General features: G+C 42.0%; 1 protein-coding gene across 1 annotated transcript; it reads left to right on the top strand.

Annotated features, from left to right (window-relative positions):
• Positions 1–11,803: 11,803 nt before the first annotated feature.
• On the top strand, positions 11,804–18,411 carry crls1 (cardiolipin synthase 1). The gene is made up of 7 exons (XM_079512537.1): positions 11,804–12,432; positions 13,545–13,682; positions 14,717–14,846; positions 15,295–15,380; positions 15,659–15,727; positions 16,629–16,720; positions 17,894–18,411. Exons 1-7 carry the CDS (start codon positions 11,983–11,985, stop codon positions 17,994–17,996), a joined length of 1,068 nt encoding a protein of 355 aa, XP_079368663.1. The 5' UTR covers positions 11,804–11,982; the 3' UTR covers positions 17,997–18,411.
• The last annotated feature ends 343 nt before the right edge of the window (positions 18,412–18,754 follow it).

The raw sequence follows: 18,754 nt of genomic DNA, 5'->3' as shown, positions 1-18,754 counted from the left end.
ATTCAGAAAGAGATCGGTGATAGCTACTAGCGTCTAGCAGCCAGTGCCCCCGTCGCTAGGTAGCCTTCGCCTAGGCTGTAGGCCGTGTAGTACGATGATGTCTCATCAGGTGACCTAACACAAACATTTGTCACACTGTTTACAGACGAAAGGTTTTCTCCAGTGTGGACACGCTGGTGTCTCAGGCTATTTAACAGACCGAAACTCTTGTCACATTGTTTGCAGTGGAAAGGTGTTTCTCCAGTGTGGAATGGATACGGTGATGTCTCTTCAGACTACCTAAATCAATGTAACTCTTGTTGCACTGTTTACAGTGGAAAGATTTTTCTCTGGTGTGGAGATGCTGTCTAACCGACTGAAACTCTTGTCACATTGTTTACAGACGTAAGGTTTTTCTCCACTGTGGGTACGCTGGTGTGTCTTCAGGAGACCTAACAGACTGAAACTTCTTTCATATTGTTCACGATGGAAAAGTTTTTCTCCTGTGTGGACTGGTTGGTGAACCTTCAGGTGACCTAGCGTAATAAAAAGAAAGGTTTTTCTCCTGTGTGGATGCGCTGGTGTGTCTTCCGATTATTTAAGTGGCTGAAACTCTTGTCACATTGTTTACAGACAAAGGGTTTTTCTCCTGTATTGATGCGCTGGTGTACATTCAAGTCCCCTGAAGTGAGGCTCTCTTCACACGGTTTACTCGGTTGTTCCCTGAGCTGAGTTGAAGTCTTTCTCAACGGTTGATGACTGTAAGATCTAATTGTTTTGTCGGTGTCTCCTTGTTCCTGCCTGGTTAAAGAGGTGGTTAGTAAAAACAGCGAGAAGGGCTGGGGCGGTGGTTTGCTCTTCACCGCGGCTCGTGACGTCATGTTGTAGTTCGGTGGTCACCTCACCACCGAAAATCCAGACTATGAATGAGCCTTAAGGGAGTGTCCTCCTGGATGATTATCTGTATCTCCAGGTTCTGTGTGACTCCAGCTGTCGCCTGGTGGTACGTGGAAGTGTAAAGGCATCTTCAAACCTTATATAGGAAGAGCTCTTCTTCGATGTCACACACAACACACTGTTGCCATGTACACAGTTAACATTTCAACACAGCGGAAACAATTTAATAATGGGAGGTGGAAATACTAGGCACCCAAACGGTGCCTTTGCTAATGCGTGCCCCACTTGGTTTTGCAATACCCGTTGTCAGAATACCCGTTTGTCCATCTGTGTCCCTTTCATGGAGATGTCTGTATTTCTAACCACTTAAAACCTAACCTAAACTTAAAAACATCACACCCGTGTGAAGTGAGGGGCGCTCTTATCATCGTGCACCATCATGACGTAAAATAGACACTAAGCCGATTGCTCAGACACTGACGTATTCTTTGTACCGTCATGTCGCTGGCTTCCATTGACAGTGAATGGTAGACTGTATCTTTACATCTGCCCGTGTGAACGCAGCATTACATGCTAGTCTAAAGGGGAATCCCCATTGATTCCCCTTGGACGGGGGAGATATTAGGCTCTTGGTCTTCAGGCAGAGGATCTGAGACACTATTGCTACAGAGGCACCCGTACTAACAACATAAAATATATTATCTCTCTGTTGGGTGGAAACCATTATGTACAAAACTTACTTTTCAGGATTCATTCTTTTTTAAATCCCCCGTGTGAGGGGCACTCTTATCATCATATGTTATCATCTCATTCTGGCCAATCACAATTTGCATCCTCACTTTTGTCTTCAATGTTTGTGTTTACACAAACCCTCAAAGCTGGACAAAAATATCAAAAGTAGCAGATCTACAAGCTCAAAACACATTGCTTCAAGCCGCACTTCAAGCTTGTAGATCTGCTACGTTTGATGCTTTTGTGTGAGGCTGTAGTATGATCAAATACTGTAACCCTAACCTCACAGAAAGCCATGGGTGATTTTTAACCCGCAGCACAGATTAGTTGTAACACGCCACACATGTCGGGAGCCACAGGTGATTTGACTAACATCTGACTAACGGGATGTCTGACTTATGGTCAAAAAAACTATAAAGTTATAATATGAGTTAAGAGGTTTCTGGCCACAATATATAGCTGCTGTCCTCCTGAGAAAACGTCTTCGTATCTTCTTCATATTACAATGTTTCATGTTTTTCATGAAACGCTGCAGGCATCCTGTCTGCAGCGATTGGGTAATTTTAGAACAAGAAGTCCAATATTTCTCAACTCTATACTTGCAAGGTGACGTACAGTATAGCCTACTGTTGCAGTGCAAAGATATGTGTCCACCTTCACTCATGCAATAGCTACACAGTACACAAGATCCTACATAAAACTGGAAGAATTCTGATTCACACTGAAAGGAAACGGGTATCTGTTTTATTCCACCTGGAGGCCATTTTCCACTATTCTTTTTGTTGATTTTAGTTCTGTTTTCAATGCCATTTGACGCTACCACATGATTAAGAAACTGCATCACCTCAGCATTCCCGATTCACAACTTTTGGAGTAATAGACCACAAACAGTTTAAATAATGTAGGTAGCCTACCGCATTCTCATCAACACAGGCACGGTGCCCCTCAGGGTTGTGTCCTCAGTCCCTTCCTCTACACATTATGCACAGATAACTGTATTGGCCCTTCACCCACTAACATCACATACTTAAATACTCTGACACTGCCATTCTCTGACTGCTTCATGACAATAACTCACCATTTCTCATTTTACAACTTGAATGTGAGTTGTGGACAAAACAAAATAAGTGGTCATGAAACAAACAAACCAAACCCACACCACTCCCCATTCATGGTAAAACAGTAAAATAGGTTGATAGTTTCACATATCTTGGACTCACTTTGGACAATATAGACTTAGGTTTGATCAACACATTATACGTCTATACACTCTTTCACACAGCAAAGACTTCATGTAATCCATAAATTAAGATTATTATCTGTTGCCCCTCATTTTCTGTGATAATAGCATTCTTTAACCTGTTCCATTGTATTGTTCCCCATGTTTTTTCACTATATTGTCCATGCCTAAAAAACTTTCAGTATTACCCGTAGTCCGTACTTCTTCCAAGGACACCCACACTTTCTGATATGAACAATAAGGCCATCACACGCTTAGCACCTAAAACAACAAATGACACTGATCATCGCCTGTATCGCAACTTCAAACTCATGCCATCTGGACAAAGATACAGAACCTAGGGAAAAAAAAATTCAGCAGGGATTTTGTCTCCTCAGCCATAAAACATTAACAAACAACCCTGCTGATAGAATGTTGTTCTGTGTGTAGTAGGGACCTCATTTATTGTCTTGGTGGTGTGTCGTGTGATATGTTGTTATGGTTGTATGCTGTTTTTGTTTTGTTTTTTCTACTTTTCTTTTTTTTAGGGGTTCTAGTCCTCCTATCCCTCCTATGTCCAGCTTTGACAAAAGTGTGTAAACACAAACATTGAAGACAAAGGTGAGGGCGCAAATTGTGATTGGCCAGAATGAGATGATGTATGATGATAAGAGCTCCCCTCACTTCACATGTGGTTTTTTTGTTTTGTTTGTTTTAGCCCCTCCTATATACAGCTTTTGTCCCCACACGTCTCATATTTGCCATTAACAATGAAAGGAGAAATTAGGTCATATGTCCGTCAAATATGACGGAAATTTGTGGCAGTTACAAACATTAAATGCCATTGACAATGAAGGGAAAATGTACGTCACGAGCAAATCGGCTAACCAATCAAATAAATTCAGTTGTTCATGAGATGATGTATAATCATAAGAGCGCCCCTCACTTCACATGGGGGTGATTTTATTTTTATTTAGAAATATCCCTTTTGGGACAATAAAGATGACCAAATCTGCTCTGTGATCATGTACACCTTTTTATGTATGTGAAATTGTGTACAGATGTTTACTGACCAACTGAACAATGTTTATGCATATATACAGTATGTGCATCAGTGCATGTGTAACTATGCACATTGACTAGAGCCAGCCACTATTACTATAGCGCTATTAGCTAACGCCCCTCAAAACAGAAAGTACAATATTTCTTAATTGCTGGGGGAAATATGGGTTGTGCAATATTGGTGAGTAAACCCAATTAAAATGTTTCCTCATCCTTCCAAACAATGAATGTATTATAGTGAGAATAACAGCAAGGCTGTCTAATCTAGTTGTATATACACGGTATATAGAAGTGGTCCATTTGCTGTGCCACAGATAGAAACCCTATTCATTTGTCCCATAGAGATTTCTGAAAATATTTATATGAATGATTTAAGCCTCGAACCAAGTCATCCAGGCCCCTGGTGAATCATGACCATATACATGTCACAAAACATCACAAAAAATGCGTATTTAGTTTTTAGAATCAAATGTGTTAGTTCTGGTCATGATGATTCACCAGGAGCCACATGGCTTGGTTCCGCAGGCTTAACTTTCAACCATGGAAAGCTTTAATCTGGCCTTTTTCTCGTTCTACACATACTTAGAATCATTGATCTTCTGAAATAATGTGTGTGATAGATGACAGGTAAGGTTTTGAAATAGTTGAGGTTACATTAATTCTATCAAGAAAGGAATTTGGAATGGCTGACCAATAGTCAAAAAAAATCCTGCTTTATCTTAGCAATTAGGGGTGTACAGTATAATTAGAAGAAATATAGTCTTTCAGATAGGGGTAAGGTTTATCCAGATAATTGTCATTGTCACCTGAAAGAGCAAGAATGACTCAGTCAATATCCTTTTCGGGGCAGGGCCTTTTTGATTCTATTTTGACATTGTACTGTATGCTGACAATTTGAAAACCACTTCCCCTTCCTGAATGACCATTTCTTAACTTAGTCCATGAGCCAGACCCCCCTAATTTGCGCGTTAATTACGAAATGGGTGGGCAAATTCTTGTTTGAATTTTTGACTAGCTGTACTTGTCTACTTCACATTTTTGTATGATAACAATCGCAGACTAGCAGCTTAGTGGTAGTTATCATGCATTGAGTACATGCACCCCTATATTGCCACATGCAAATTGTGACAACAAATATATGATCAACTTTTGAACCTTACTTTGTGCAGAGACCAATGAAACCACTTTTCTGCATAATTCAAATATGGGGAATTGATTGGAATGGTTATTTTACTTCCACAAAACTTCCATATATGCTTAAATGGGCTTTTAATGCAGTATTTTGCACACACATCTAAGAAATTTAAAATAAGGCTTGCAAATATCCCCATTTTGGAAGTGTGTGCTAAGAACCAACATGTTCCTAATGGCTATAGAAAACTGCTCACCATTCTAAGCTTTAATATGAGTGGTAACATGTGTTTGTACGTTTTGTAACTCTAGAGATACAATCAGAAACACTATTATAGTGTGATAACACGAGCCAGGGCCATAGCTATAGAATCAAATCGGTGGGCAAAGCTGGTGTGATTTTTTTGACTTGTTGTGCATCTCTACTTCACAGTTTGGCATGATAACCATTGCAGACACATAGCTTAGTGGTCGTTATCATGCATTGAATATGTGGCCCCCTATATTACCACACACATTCTTACAAAAATATATGATAAACGTTTGAGCCATTATTGTGTAGAGACCTATAATCACACCTTTCTGCATAATTCAAGTATGGGTAATTGACTGGAATAGTCATTTTACTTATTCAATACTTTCATATATGCTTAAAACTCGACACCAGGCTGGCTGAAGAAGTTCCTCATGCAGAAGACCCCAACACATTGTAGTGTCTGGCCCTTAGACTTATTGACAGTCATGCCGAAGCAGGGTCTCACTGGAAACTGGTGGGGCAGAGTGAATGGATAGATGATGTTGGTTGGACACACTGCGTGGCCGTGGACTGCATCCCGCATTGACACCAACCACAGATCTTGCAGCTTTAGGCGTGCATCTCGTGCTTTGTCTGACTCAGCTCTCTATGCACGTTGTTGTGCGTCACGCATCCGGTTGCAGTATAGGCTCGGGTACCTTTGGGCATATTGGCATGTAAAAAAGGTGATCTGTAACTGCCATCTATTAGCCAATTCATCGTTCTGTTGAGCTGGTCAAGTCATGGTGATGTCAGCGGTATCACCTTTTATGCCCATCTTTGTCAGGCATGCCCAAATATGGGGTCTATGCAGATGTCAGAAGTCGGTGCCCAAATATGGAGTTGCAGAGGCAGAGGCCTTGTGATGTCAGCTGTGGCCCGGGCAGAGGCCTTTTGTGGCGGTTCTGGACAATCATGGGTCCGACCAACTCAACACCGGGCACTGCACTCCCTGTGGGGGTGTAGAACGCGTGTGTCGAATTTGAAGTAGGTGGGGCGAACGGTTTTGGTGTTACATGTATTACAGACGTACAGCTGTACAGACACAGAGACTTTGCATTTATAGTTAGATGATACATTGGCTACTATATGGACATTGAATATTCCCTCATTTAAAACCTTTGATTTTGACATGTTAACAAAATGAAATAAGAATGTTGACTCTGTCAATACAATATTCAATTGACAGTCATGCAAAATCAGGCATATTTTCCTATGTAATGCCTAATTTGCATATTTAAATATACAATTTCAGAAAACTTGTAATACAATAAATCATTGTTTTCATGTAATTAATCAACTATAGGCCGTGTTGGGACCCCAGAAAAAGTGCCTAGAAAATGAATTTCGTTCCCGCGTCATGGGCACTACTCATTCAATGCATTTTTTCAAATCAACCTGGGGACCACTATTGTGTTGGGTGGGGATATGGGCTAAGATTAGTGCTTTTGTAACTTAACATGCATCCCATGTGTATACAACATCCCACTGTTTCTCAACCGTTGACTACTACTGGTAAAATGTCCTAATAATAATGACTCAACCAGACAATCCGGTGCACTTCCCCTTTCTTGAGATTCTAACTCCCTTTTTCTGTTGAATTTCTTGAACTCCAACTTGTCAGTAAATGACTACATGGATGGACTCATCATAGGTCACCAGGTCATTCAGTGCACTTCCCCTTTCTTGAGATTCTAACTCCCTTTTTCTGTTGAATTTCTTGAACTCCAACTTGTCAGTAAATGACATGGATGGACTCATCATAGGTCACCAGGTCATTCAGTTCACGGTTTCTCAACTAGTGGAAAGAACATTTAAAAAAATCAACAAATCCTACATTACTAAATGCATGGTCAGGGACCACATGCAATACCTCCACGGACCACCAGTGGTCCATGGACCACCTGTTGAAAACCCATGGTCTACTAGATGGACGTGTGTATGCACGTACAGAGATTTTGTGCATTAATTATTTAATACTCCTATCTGTATCAATATGAATGTGTATATTAGAGTGTTCTAGATAGATGTATATCATACATCAGAGCATTTCAATGTGGCCTACTAGGGAAGTTTCATGGTGATCACTAGTTCTTAAGTTTTTTCATCCTATTCACATGTACTGTATATAGGTGAAAATAACAAAATGTGTGATAAATATGAAAAAGCTGCTCCTGTGGAAGTGTTATCATATATTAATTTACTTATATTGACCTTCTAAACAATTTAATATAGGTATGGTTTTGCCCACTCATTTCGTAATGAAAACTTGTCTGGCTCATGGACTAACTGTTCTTTCTTCCTGCATTGATTGACGTCATGTGATGCGGAGTGGTATAAGAGAATTGCTGTATGTGCTGTCCTATATAAACCCCAAAGACCAAACCACTCGTCAGTCATCAACATCAACACCTTCCGTTCTCCACCAAAATGGAAGAGCTTTCCCTCTTCTACAACTCAAGTCTCCCGGCTTCTTCAACCAACCTAACCCAAGTGGAACTTACCCGAAGCCCGGCAGAAGTGACCACAGCTGTGCTTTTAGGCCTGTGTTGTGCTTTGGGCATTCCTGGGAATGTGGCTGTGCTGGTGCTTCTATTACGCAGACTGGAGAAAAACAACTTCACTCAACTCTTGATGGTGAACTTGGCTTGCTGTGACCTACTGTGTCTGATGACTGTTCCTGCGGGGATCGTTGACTTGCTACGGCCGTGGGACATAAGCAATAGACTCTGCAAGTTTATCTCGTTCTTGGTTTTTTGCAGCCTCTACGCCAACATTTTCACCATAACTCTGATGAGCGTACAGCGCTTTGTGAAGGTCCTTCATCATCGAAGCTGGGCACGAATAGGTAGAAAGGGTGAGAGGGCTCTGTTGGTGGGACTGTGGGTGGTGTCTTGTCTTGTGACATGGCCATCAGTTGCTTCAATGGGCAGGATAAAGAATGGACATCCGGTCTGCAGCAGACCAGTCGAGCTGGAAGGGCAAAATCTGACCGCCACCGTAGTTGAGCTAGTGTTGGGTTTCATTGTGCCCTTCTCTGTCATGTCGTCTTTCTACGTCTGCCTTTACCGGAAGGTGAAAGAGACAACTCTGTCCAGCAACAAGAGAACAAGCCAGCTGATCTCGAGAATCATCATAACCTTCGTCGTTCTCTGGGTTCCGAGTCACATCGTCAGCATCGTGGGGCTAGTGGGGACTTCACTCCGTACATCACAACCCGACGTGGCCTCTAAACTGTTGCGCTTCACAGACAACGCCAGAGTGGTCGACGGGTTGCCAGTGTTCAGTGCCATCATCGACCCATTTCTCTACGCCTTTTCTTTCCGGAAGATTTGGCCAAAGAACAGAGAGAGTGAAGATGTTCTGCAGAGCAGTGGTGGAAGAAGTACCCAAAGTAAAAGTAACAATACCAGTGTAGATATAATCTGATAGATGTAAAGGTCCTGTATTCAAAATGTTACGTCAAAGTACAAAAGTACTGGTGTAATATGTATATATGTATATATAATGTCCTCAATTTAACATTACAATATTTATCTAAATCTGCAAAGTATAATTAAAGCTATCAAACAAATGTAGTGGAGTAAAGGGTACATTTGCAGTTAGAACTGCAGACTCACTCCCAATTTCTCACCGTAATCTGAAGACTCACCTCTTCAGACACCTTGCCTTAGCACTTTTCCTAGCCTTGACAACCATGCAAGCAGCAGTCTTATACAACGGTTAAGATGTAATTTGTTATGTTATGTTATCTTATTTGTTATGTTATGTAGACAGATGGCAGGTTCATTTGTTGACCTGGCATCTTATAGTTTTAATGTACATATTATTATTTTTTGATATTATTAATGTTTAGTTTGGTTTACCTATGAACTATGATACTATAGATTACCGAGGCACTACACTGTCTCTATGCATTCAATGTTTTACCTTGTGTTTACTGTACCTTGCTTACTGTAAATCCATCTGGATAAAGAACCTCTGCCAAATGCCTAAATTGTACCTTTTTGTTCAAATCTAACCAAATAGTACAATTAGTAATTGTTTGTTCTAGATGTGTGTTAGCACATATTATGGTGCCAATCAAAGACAAATTATACTATTGATTTTAAATGTATTTTCAATTAGTTTCTACATTTTGCCATTCATTATGCAGAAAACAAAGAATGATAGTTTCAATATAATTCAATAGATTCAATTTTTTTTACTCAGGGCACTCACGGCACCCCTAAATTACATTGTTAATCTTTAGACTCTTATGTTATATTACGGTATACATAAATATGCAAATCTTTCCCCCTAAGATACACTATGTCATGGAGTAAAACTTGAGAGGATATCAGTTTCCATTATAGGATAGACTGAAAATAACTTTTATACTTGACGTTTAACCACTTGAAACCCAGCATCCCTATCCCGGGGGGAACGTTCACCAAAAATAGCTGATCTACAAGCTCACAACGTGTGACGCAACAGCTCCGGCAGAGAGCTCCAGACTTACCTTTCGAGGCGTTCGGAGGCCAGTTTGGAGATATAATCCTCCCATCTGGTCCTTGGTCTGCCTGGGGGTCTCCTTCCAGTGGGATGTGCAACAAGGTCGTCCCTAGGGAGACGCTCGAGAGGCATCCTTACTAGATGCCCGAACCACCTAAGCTGGCTCCTTTCCAAGCGAAGATTGATATTTCTGAAAATATTTATATAAATTATTTTAAGTCTGGAACCACGGCATCCCGGCTCCTGGTGAATCATGACCATAAAACATTTGATTCTGCGTCAAAAGATAATTGAAAACCGGAAAAATGGGTATTTATTACATTTAGTATACAGTATAATAAATATTCAATTTTTCTTTTGGGCATCAGAAGCAATGGGGCAGGTGCCCAAGCACCCAAAGCAACCCCCTCTGCATGTGTCTGTACCATGTATGGAGATCTCTGTATGTGTCAGCCGTTGTCCCCTTTATGCCCATATGCGTGTGTGACACAGGGTTATTACGTCTGACAGCCGGCATCTATATGTGGTTTACGTCTGAGTCATAGTGACCGTGTGGTCGGCCAATTTTAATATAGGGTGAGTCAGGGGAGAGAGGGTCCCCCAATATGATGCCTGACCACCAAGCGTCATTATAATCATTTGTGCGCCTCTTCTTGCTTCTCACTGTAGTTTAACATAAGTGTATTTACAGAAACAGCTTATAACTCGACGAATTTGAGTGCACATACTCTGAGATCTGTCACTGTTCGTAACCACACGGCTGGCTCAATGTGAACGAACTCAGGGCGATACTTCCTCCCCAGTCCAGTGTGCACCCGTGCACTCCTTCCTCCTTCGCTCAGTGTGGTTTCCTGCATGTTTCAAATTGTGGACCAACCCTGGTGAATGTTGCAGAGCCTGGCATAATTTCAGAAAGAAATACGGGGTGGCAAAAAATAAGTTACCATATAATTTCTTAAATAGCGTAAATAGAGGATCTATGTGCGTTGAGAGCATGTAGATCAACTATTTTCACTATTTGTTTGGGGCCGAAAAGAGAAAATGTTTGCCTATAATCACCTTCCCAAGATAGGGATGCCACGTTGTTGAAAGTGGTTAATAAATGAATGGTTGCATACAATAAAATGCTTATCAAAATTGTCACAGTCCCTAGATGGACAGGCATCGATTGTGATGAAATCAGATTAATCTGCACACATATTCAGAGTTGGGGGGGTATAAAATAACTGAATTTAAGGTTAAATGTGAACACTAGTGGTGGCAATCCCCTGATGTCCAAATGATTCCCCTGGAATGATGCTTCAAACTCCAACTTCTCTACCGTTTACCCCCACCTGGTTCAGTGTGGTTCATAACATTGGGGCAGGCCTGTCAAGAGTTTGAAATTTGAATGGACAGGTATAAGTCAAAAGGGAGACATCGAAGAGGAAGGGTTGATGGGGAAGGATCAACATATGGAATGTCAGAACAGGTTCTGACAATATATCCATATATGGAGATCTAAGGGTTTGAGGTCAGATGTAGAGTTGCCAATATTTATGACATCAGGGATCTCCATATATGGGCATAACTGCGACAGCAGGTCACATTTACTATGACATCAGGGTCTCCACATCTCCATCCCTGATGTCACACACACGCACACATACACGCACACACACAAGCTAAGCATTTACATCAGATTATCAGTTTTTCACCATGCTTTCAACTACGCGACCCTATCGGTTGGGAGGTGTATTGCACTCTGATACATTATAACCTTTTGAGAAAATCGCCACCGATCGGAGAAAAAAATGATTTTTATTCAACATTACGGAACTTATACCCGCCGATGAGAATTGTAACATCCGTGGCCCTAAGGTGAGCATTTTACATTTGAAATTATGAACGTTTATGTAGATGTAAGGGCTGTTAATGAAACCAGTGCACAAAAACTGGATGGATAAAGTTCCACCCTCATGATGACAGCTTCACGACGCTGCCGTAAAGTAAAACACAGCTCCGTCATACATACGGCAACAACATGGCGTCGTCCGTTCGCTCGTGAAGAAGAACGGCCAGGAAACAAAGTTTTGTGTTTAATAATAAATAAATAAAAACATGAAGACATTAACAACATTGACGGACAGCGAGAGACCTCAGTCGTCCGCTCGCTAAAACAAAAAAGAAAACAATGGGGCTCGAGGTGTTGTTCTTGTGCGCTCGAAGGAGTCACGGCAGCGTGCTGCTGTGCAGGCGAGGAGTCCGCTGTTTTCTGGAGGAGGAGGCCGCACGACGCGCACCCGTCACGGTCACCAGACAGAGACACTGCGGTGGTCCGACTCCCACGGCGTTTCCACCAGCGCGCACGGACAACTTCCACGGGTCGGACCCGTGGAGGTCGTCCTTGCGGCGCGCTGCTGGACACCGTTGGTCGCTCCACCACCGGCAGCTCTACTGGGAAGGAGGGGGAGGACTGGGAGGAGGTCACCATGGTGGCCTACGCCGGTCTCAGGTGTCAACAACACGGGATCTGTGCAGCCAGGTCCCCGGTGGTAAACAACCCCACGAGCCCCGGGAGGATTCCACCACCACAACAACAACAACAGACGCGGGACAAGGCCTGTTCAAATTCAAAGAACTTGTACGTAATAGTGGTATGACTACTGACTGACTGGGAGGGAAGGAAATTATGTGATATGTCCCATTGGTGGTTCTCAAACTTTACTTTACGTACAACAGATAGACTTGTAGTTCACCTACAAAAGTTACAAAACGTGTGCATGATCTAGAAAAATAGAATGCCATTAAAGAAAAGTTCACAATCACATAGAACAATATTGTACATTCCATGATACAGGAATGAACTGTCCCCAGTTTGTTATGCATCATAAGATCCACGGGCCAGTTTTTGGTTCAATTGATATACTGTTGGAGTCAGATGCTCCTCCAACACAGCCGAAGTGCCATTGAGCCAGACAGTATAAGACATGTTTGTACTGGTGGTCAGCTCCCAGGCTTTGTGTGTGTGCAGGGCGTTGCTGAAAATGAGCACTTGTGCTCAGCTACTACCCTGGGTAAATAAAAAAAATCACACCCGTGTGAACTGAGTGGTGCAAGGTCTTATATAGCCTGATCAGCTGTGATCAGGCTATATAAAAGGCTCCATTTGGTTCAATTTGTACACTCAGAGTTACAGATCAATAACTTACATTAGGGTCCATTTGGTTCTTGACTATCACTCACTCACTCGTTACATGACGTCCCAAAATGAACTGGAACAGGAAATGGGTATCTTACTATCTATGCCACCTTCTGGAAAACTAGGACAATAGAAAAGGACAGTCAGTCTCGCTTTTACTTCTCATATCCATATGACGTCACGTAGGTGGCGCTTGCCTCTTTAGGAGACCAGTAGTAGGCTGTGAGAGCGGACACTTAGGAACCGACCCGATCGTCACAAGCCCCACAATCTTCCCAAAATTCTGACCCTATAATGGCATTTTTCAGGGTGACAAACAGGAGAAAATAAACGTCATCGACCTTTCTCTGTCCCAGCGACACACACTTGCAAAATCAAAACATTTTCTAATGGGTAGGGTCTGTTGGTCCTTGACAAGTTCGAGTGGAGACTGATTAAGAAGCCATTTGTAGAATTGGCCTCTAGTAGGGACTAGTCTCTGAATAAATATGTGAATGAATACCTATTCACCTGTATCCATTTATTCTTGATGTGAACTCATTGTGTTTCTGCAGTACGAGAATCCCTGGACAATCCCAAACCTGTTGTGTGTGTGTCGGATCGTTTTGGCGCCGTACCTGGGCTACCTGATCATCGAACAGCACTTTCATTTGAGCCTTGTTCTGTTCACGTTGGCTGGAGCTACGGACATGGTAAATATCTCACCTCAAACAAACACACACACTAGTGTTTACTACTAGTAAAGCTGTGCATGTGTGCGACTGTGCACACACATTTCACCAAGTCATTTGATTTAACCCTATTTTGGGTAGAGTAAGAGATATTTATTGGTTAAAACAAAACGCCAAACTCATTACTGTTACTGAACAAACACTCTATACTATTTATATATAGCAAAGATTATGATTACTATCACAATAGAGCTATTTAACGCTTTTTAACGATTTTAACAAGAGAAAATCACGTGCCCTACCATTAAGCCCTATATCTTTGTAATAGCGGAAATATCCAACCGTCTTTCAGGTAGGATGGGGCCAAACGCCAAAGGGTGCTTTTCTTTTAACCAAAGCTTTTCCAATGTACCAAAAAGTAGAGAAATCTACAATATCTACTGCACAAGATCACAATGCATCACACTGAGCTTGTGATCTTGTGCAGTAGTAGAGAGGAATGTCCATTCATTTTCACACATTTCAAAAAAATACGTCACTTTGTGACATGTTGTAAGCTTGTAGATCAACTATTTCCACTTCCACTATTGTTTTTTTGGAAAGAAACATGTATTGTATGTCAGTGATTTCTTTGTATATTTAAGTTATTTGTCATATCTGCCCTGTGCAATTTGATTATGAAGCCTAAAAGGACAAACAAAAATACAAATTGTAAACACAATTAAATCGTTAATTGCAATTATTTGTGTGACAATTAACTTGAATGTGTAATCGTGATAGCCCTAGGCTACATCTCTTGTTGGTTCTCTGTGTCTCACAGTTAGACGGCTGCAGTACATCTCTTGTTGGTTCTCTGTGTTTATAGCCCTATGTTTTTATTCTGCTGTTTGTTTTTGTTCTGCTCACTGCACCACTGTATTATATTGTCACAAACTGTGTGATATGTTCCTTGTTTTTAATTTGCTTCTATTGTTTATACGGTGTTAATTGTTCAGCACCTTGTAACTTTGTTTCGAAAGGTGCTTTATAAATAAAATTTACTTACTTACTTATAGTTAGATGGCTACATCGCCAGGACGTGGCCCAGTCAGAAATCGGCTATGGGCAGTGCTCTGGACCCGCTGGCTGACAAGATCCTCATCAGCTTTTTATATGTCAGCCTCACCTACGCTCAGCTTATACCAGGTATGATGTGTGTGTGTGTGTGTGTGTGTGTGTGTGTGTGTGTGTGTGTGTGTGTGTGTGTGTGTGTGTGTGTGTGTGTGTGTGTGTGTGTGTGTGTGTGTGTGTGTGTGTGTGTGTGTGTGTGTGTGTGTGTGTGTGTGTGTGTGTGTGTGTGTGTGTGTGTGTGTGATAATTATCATCACCTCAATTTTCATTGTTGTCATGTTTCTTATAAGTTGACATTATACTGTTACTGTACTGTTTTATCTTTTGTACTTGTGTTTTGTGGTGGTGTTTTGTGCCGTTTTTCGCTTTACGTATTTTCACTATTTTTAACAGCCTGCTCAGGACTACAGCTCTTAGCTAACTGTGGCACATTTACATGGATGTGAAAACTGAAATGTTCATTGTCCTTGGTAACTAAATAAATAGAAATAGAAAACAATAATAATCTTCGTACGTCTCCCAGCTCCTCTGACAGCGCTGGTGATCTTCAGAGACGTTGGTTTGATAGCTGCAGTGTTCTGGGTCCGATACAAGACTGTACCCCCACCGGTAAAACATACTGTATTTATAATTCAAATGTTTATTTATTTAGTGGTACAAAATACAATTATGGACACATCTTTTACACATTAGACGCACGCACGCGCACACACACACACACACACACACACAGCTCGATGGTATAAATGTCAACACTTGGACAGGAAACCGGGGTTCAAATCCGGGGTAGAAGAGGAAAGTTACATAGTGCAGCTTTACTCTGTGTTTTCCTTCTCTGTTAAATATACACTTTTAAGTACTGTTATTTGACCTCTCTCTTTCTCTAGGTGACCTTGAGCAAGTTTTTTAATCCCTGCTATGCCACAGCCCAGCTCAAACCCACGTTGTTTAGCAAGGTGAGGCGCGCGCACACACACACACACACACACACACACCGCCCATGCCTCCTGGACTTTGAACACATTAGAGATCATGTACTGCACCTGCATGGATATCGTTGCTGTCGGGAAGAAACCTCTTATCTACATATTCTAATTGTGTGTTCTTTCGTAAATTAACACTCTATATATGATCATACAAAAGCATTGCGTCAAACAAAAGCATTAAAAGTAACAGTTTTGGACATATGAGGTTTCCACTGGACACTGCAATAAGTAACTCAGAACAGAACAGAAGTGAATATGTAGCAACAAGTCAGATAGACAGAACAGAACAGGACACTATTGATTACTGCTGTTTATTAACAGTTAGTCTGAGCTAGTTTAGACTGAAGTCTCTACTTTAGATTAGTATGACAGGCAGAGAGTGATAAAAATAGAATTATCAACAACCAAGCTTTGATTTAGATTGTATTCTGCCACTAGGTGGCACCGTTGTGTTAACTGTGTGCACATGCATGTGAGCTTACTTTTGTCACTATACTTGTGAGGACCAAATCTCCTTCAGGTATGGTAGAACTTGAGAAATAGACCTGGTATTCACAAGGGAATGGTTGTTTTAGGATTAAAAACGTTTTAGGGTTAGGTTTACAATTAGGAAAACATTCTGGCTGGGATTAGGATTTTGTTGTGTTGAGGCTAGGATTAGTCACTTAGAGGTTAGTTGTAGGTGTTGGGGGTTAGCGCGGGGGTTATGGCTGATTATTCGTGCTGGTGTTGTGCACTAAAAATAGCTCATCTACAAGTTCACAACGTGTCGCAGAGCTTGTTGATCTGCTATTTTTTGGCTTTAGTTCTTCTGGGGTGAAAAATGGCTCACAAATAATAAACATGACGTGTGCGTGTGTGTGTGTTGCAGGTGAACACAGCCATCCAGCTCCTCCTGGTGGCAGCGTCGCTGGCCTCTCCGGTCTTCCACTACACAGACAGTATGCTGCTGCAGTCACTATGGTAACTAACAACACACTCATAACACATACATTACATTCCATGCTTTTAGTCTCAACGTTGGAGTTCTTTCCTTATTTTCACACTCGAAAGGTTCCTTATACTGTAAGCAGTCATTAGACAGTAGTTAGATACTAATGCCTAACGATTGCTGCCAGCGCCCACGTTGTGTAGGCCTGTCACAATTATTACATACTCGTCTAATCGCAATTATTTGAGATAATCGCAATTATTTCGTCTTAACACGGAGCCCGCCAGAACCGTAGTAACCGTAGGATTAAATTAATCGTCTAGCCTGCCAGAACTGCAGATCAGATCGTTCTTTAATCCATGTTTTGATCCGATCGAATTGTTAGCTGCCTCTCGTTAGCATAACAGTCAAAGTGCGCGAGCATCCACTTGCACTCTTATGTGCTGCTTTCAATGGCCTTTATCTCCAAATCGGCACAATTCTGGTGAAAACGGCCGACAGCAGGCGCTGTGATACTCACGGTTGGGTTTTTCCACCACCGACCGAGAGAACAACAACCGGTGAAGACATCACACAGCATTTTGTCATTGTAACATCCAGTTACGGATATTTGGCTCTTCAAAATAAGGGTTGCGCGTGATAAAACCTTGGAAATGCGCGATGGATAGATTAATTAATCCAGGCGGCCAGGCGGTTAAACGTCATATTTGTGTCTGTAAGTACTGAACGCAACATTCTGGTATACAGTATCACCCTCCTAGAGACTTCTGCAGGGTTGGTTTCAGGGTACAGCATTCACTGCCGTATAGGAGAACGGACTCTTACCGTTGCATCAGAGTGTAGAGTAGGAGAGTAGCGACACGCTTTGATCTCCCCGCAAAGCGGGTGCCTATGGGCTATAGTTCCAAACATTGGTCCTATGGCTGGATCTATCCTATTGAGATAGATTGAGCACTTCCGCATTCCATTGTTACAATGGGAGTCGACGCTAGTGTCGCCACTCTCTTACTATATTACTCTGCGTTGCATATAAGAAGCTGAGTTTGATTTGATGGGGTATGTTGGAGTTCCATACACTGGCCATGAAGCCGAAACATGTCCGTTGATCGCCTGTGGCCGGTTAACTTTTCAACGGTGACTGACTACAGTGTCTTGTATTGTAAGTACCTCACAGTGGTGACTGACTACAGTGTCTTGTATTGTAGGTACATCACAGCGGTGACCACGGCTGCGTCAGGCTACAGCTACTGGCACTACGGGCGCAAGACGGTCGAGGTGCTAAACGCCCAAAAACGACCGGAACAGTAGGTCGGAATAAGTCTGAACCGAAGCAACCGCCAGGAATGTCACGGAAATGTAACGGTCACCCGTACGCACGGATGGAAGGTTGGGGGAAGCCCGATGATGCTGCACGCTATCAACGATGACGGGGGACTAATGACTTGACTGGCTGTGGACTTAAGAGACATAGCCACAGTTAAAGCTGTGTGGATATGCACAGTGCACGCACGTGTGCACACACACACACACACACACACACACACACACACACACACACACACACACACACACACACACACGCACGCATACCAAGTCCTCTGGCTGGAGTTTTGTTTTGTTTTGTTTTTAAACCCAGAGTTTAGCATGGTTATCATGCCAAGCAAAATCATTGTCATGTGATTAACGGTTTTGTAAAGCGATGATTAAAAGCAAAAAACAAAAAGGGTGTGTGTGTGTGTGTGTGTGTGTGTGTGTGTGTGTGTGTGTGTGTGTGTGTGTGTGTGTGTGTGTGTGTGTGTGTGTGTGTGTGTGTGTGTGTGTGTGTGTGTGTGTGTGTGTGTGTGTGTGTGTGTGTGTGTGTGTGTGGCAGACTGGCTCACATGGATAGGGTTGAAACTGGGTTTTTCAGCAGATCAGCAGCGTTAAGTCAACATGGTAATAGACATGCATTTTTAGCATGAGCAAGAACCAGCACAAACACTTGAATGGATTCCACCTTCAATAATGTATTATGGTACTGTCACACCGAACTAAAATTATCCCAAAAGTTTCAACCAAACCCCAAA

The sequence above is a fragment of the Electrona antarctica genome, assembly GCF_951216825.1.
Source record: "Electrona antarctica genome assembly, chromosome: 10".
Taxonomy (NCBI): Eukaryota; Metazoa; Chordata; class Actinopteri; order Myctophiformes; family Myctophidae; genus Electrona; species Electrona antarctica.
This window is presented reverse-complemented; position numbering and strand designations above follow the sequence as displayed.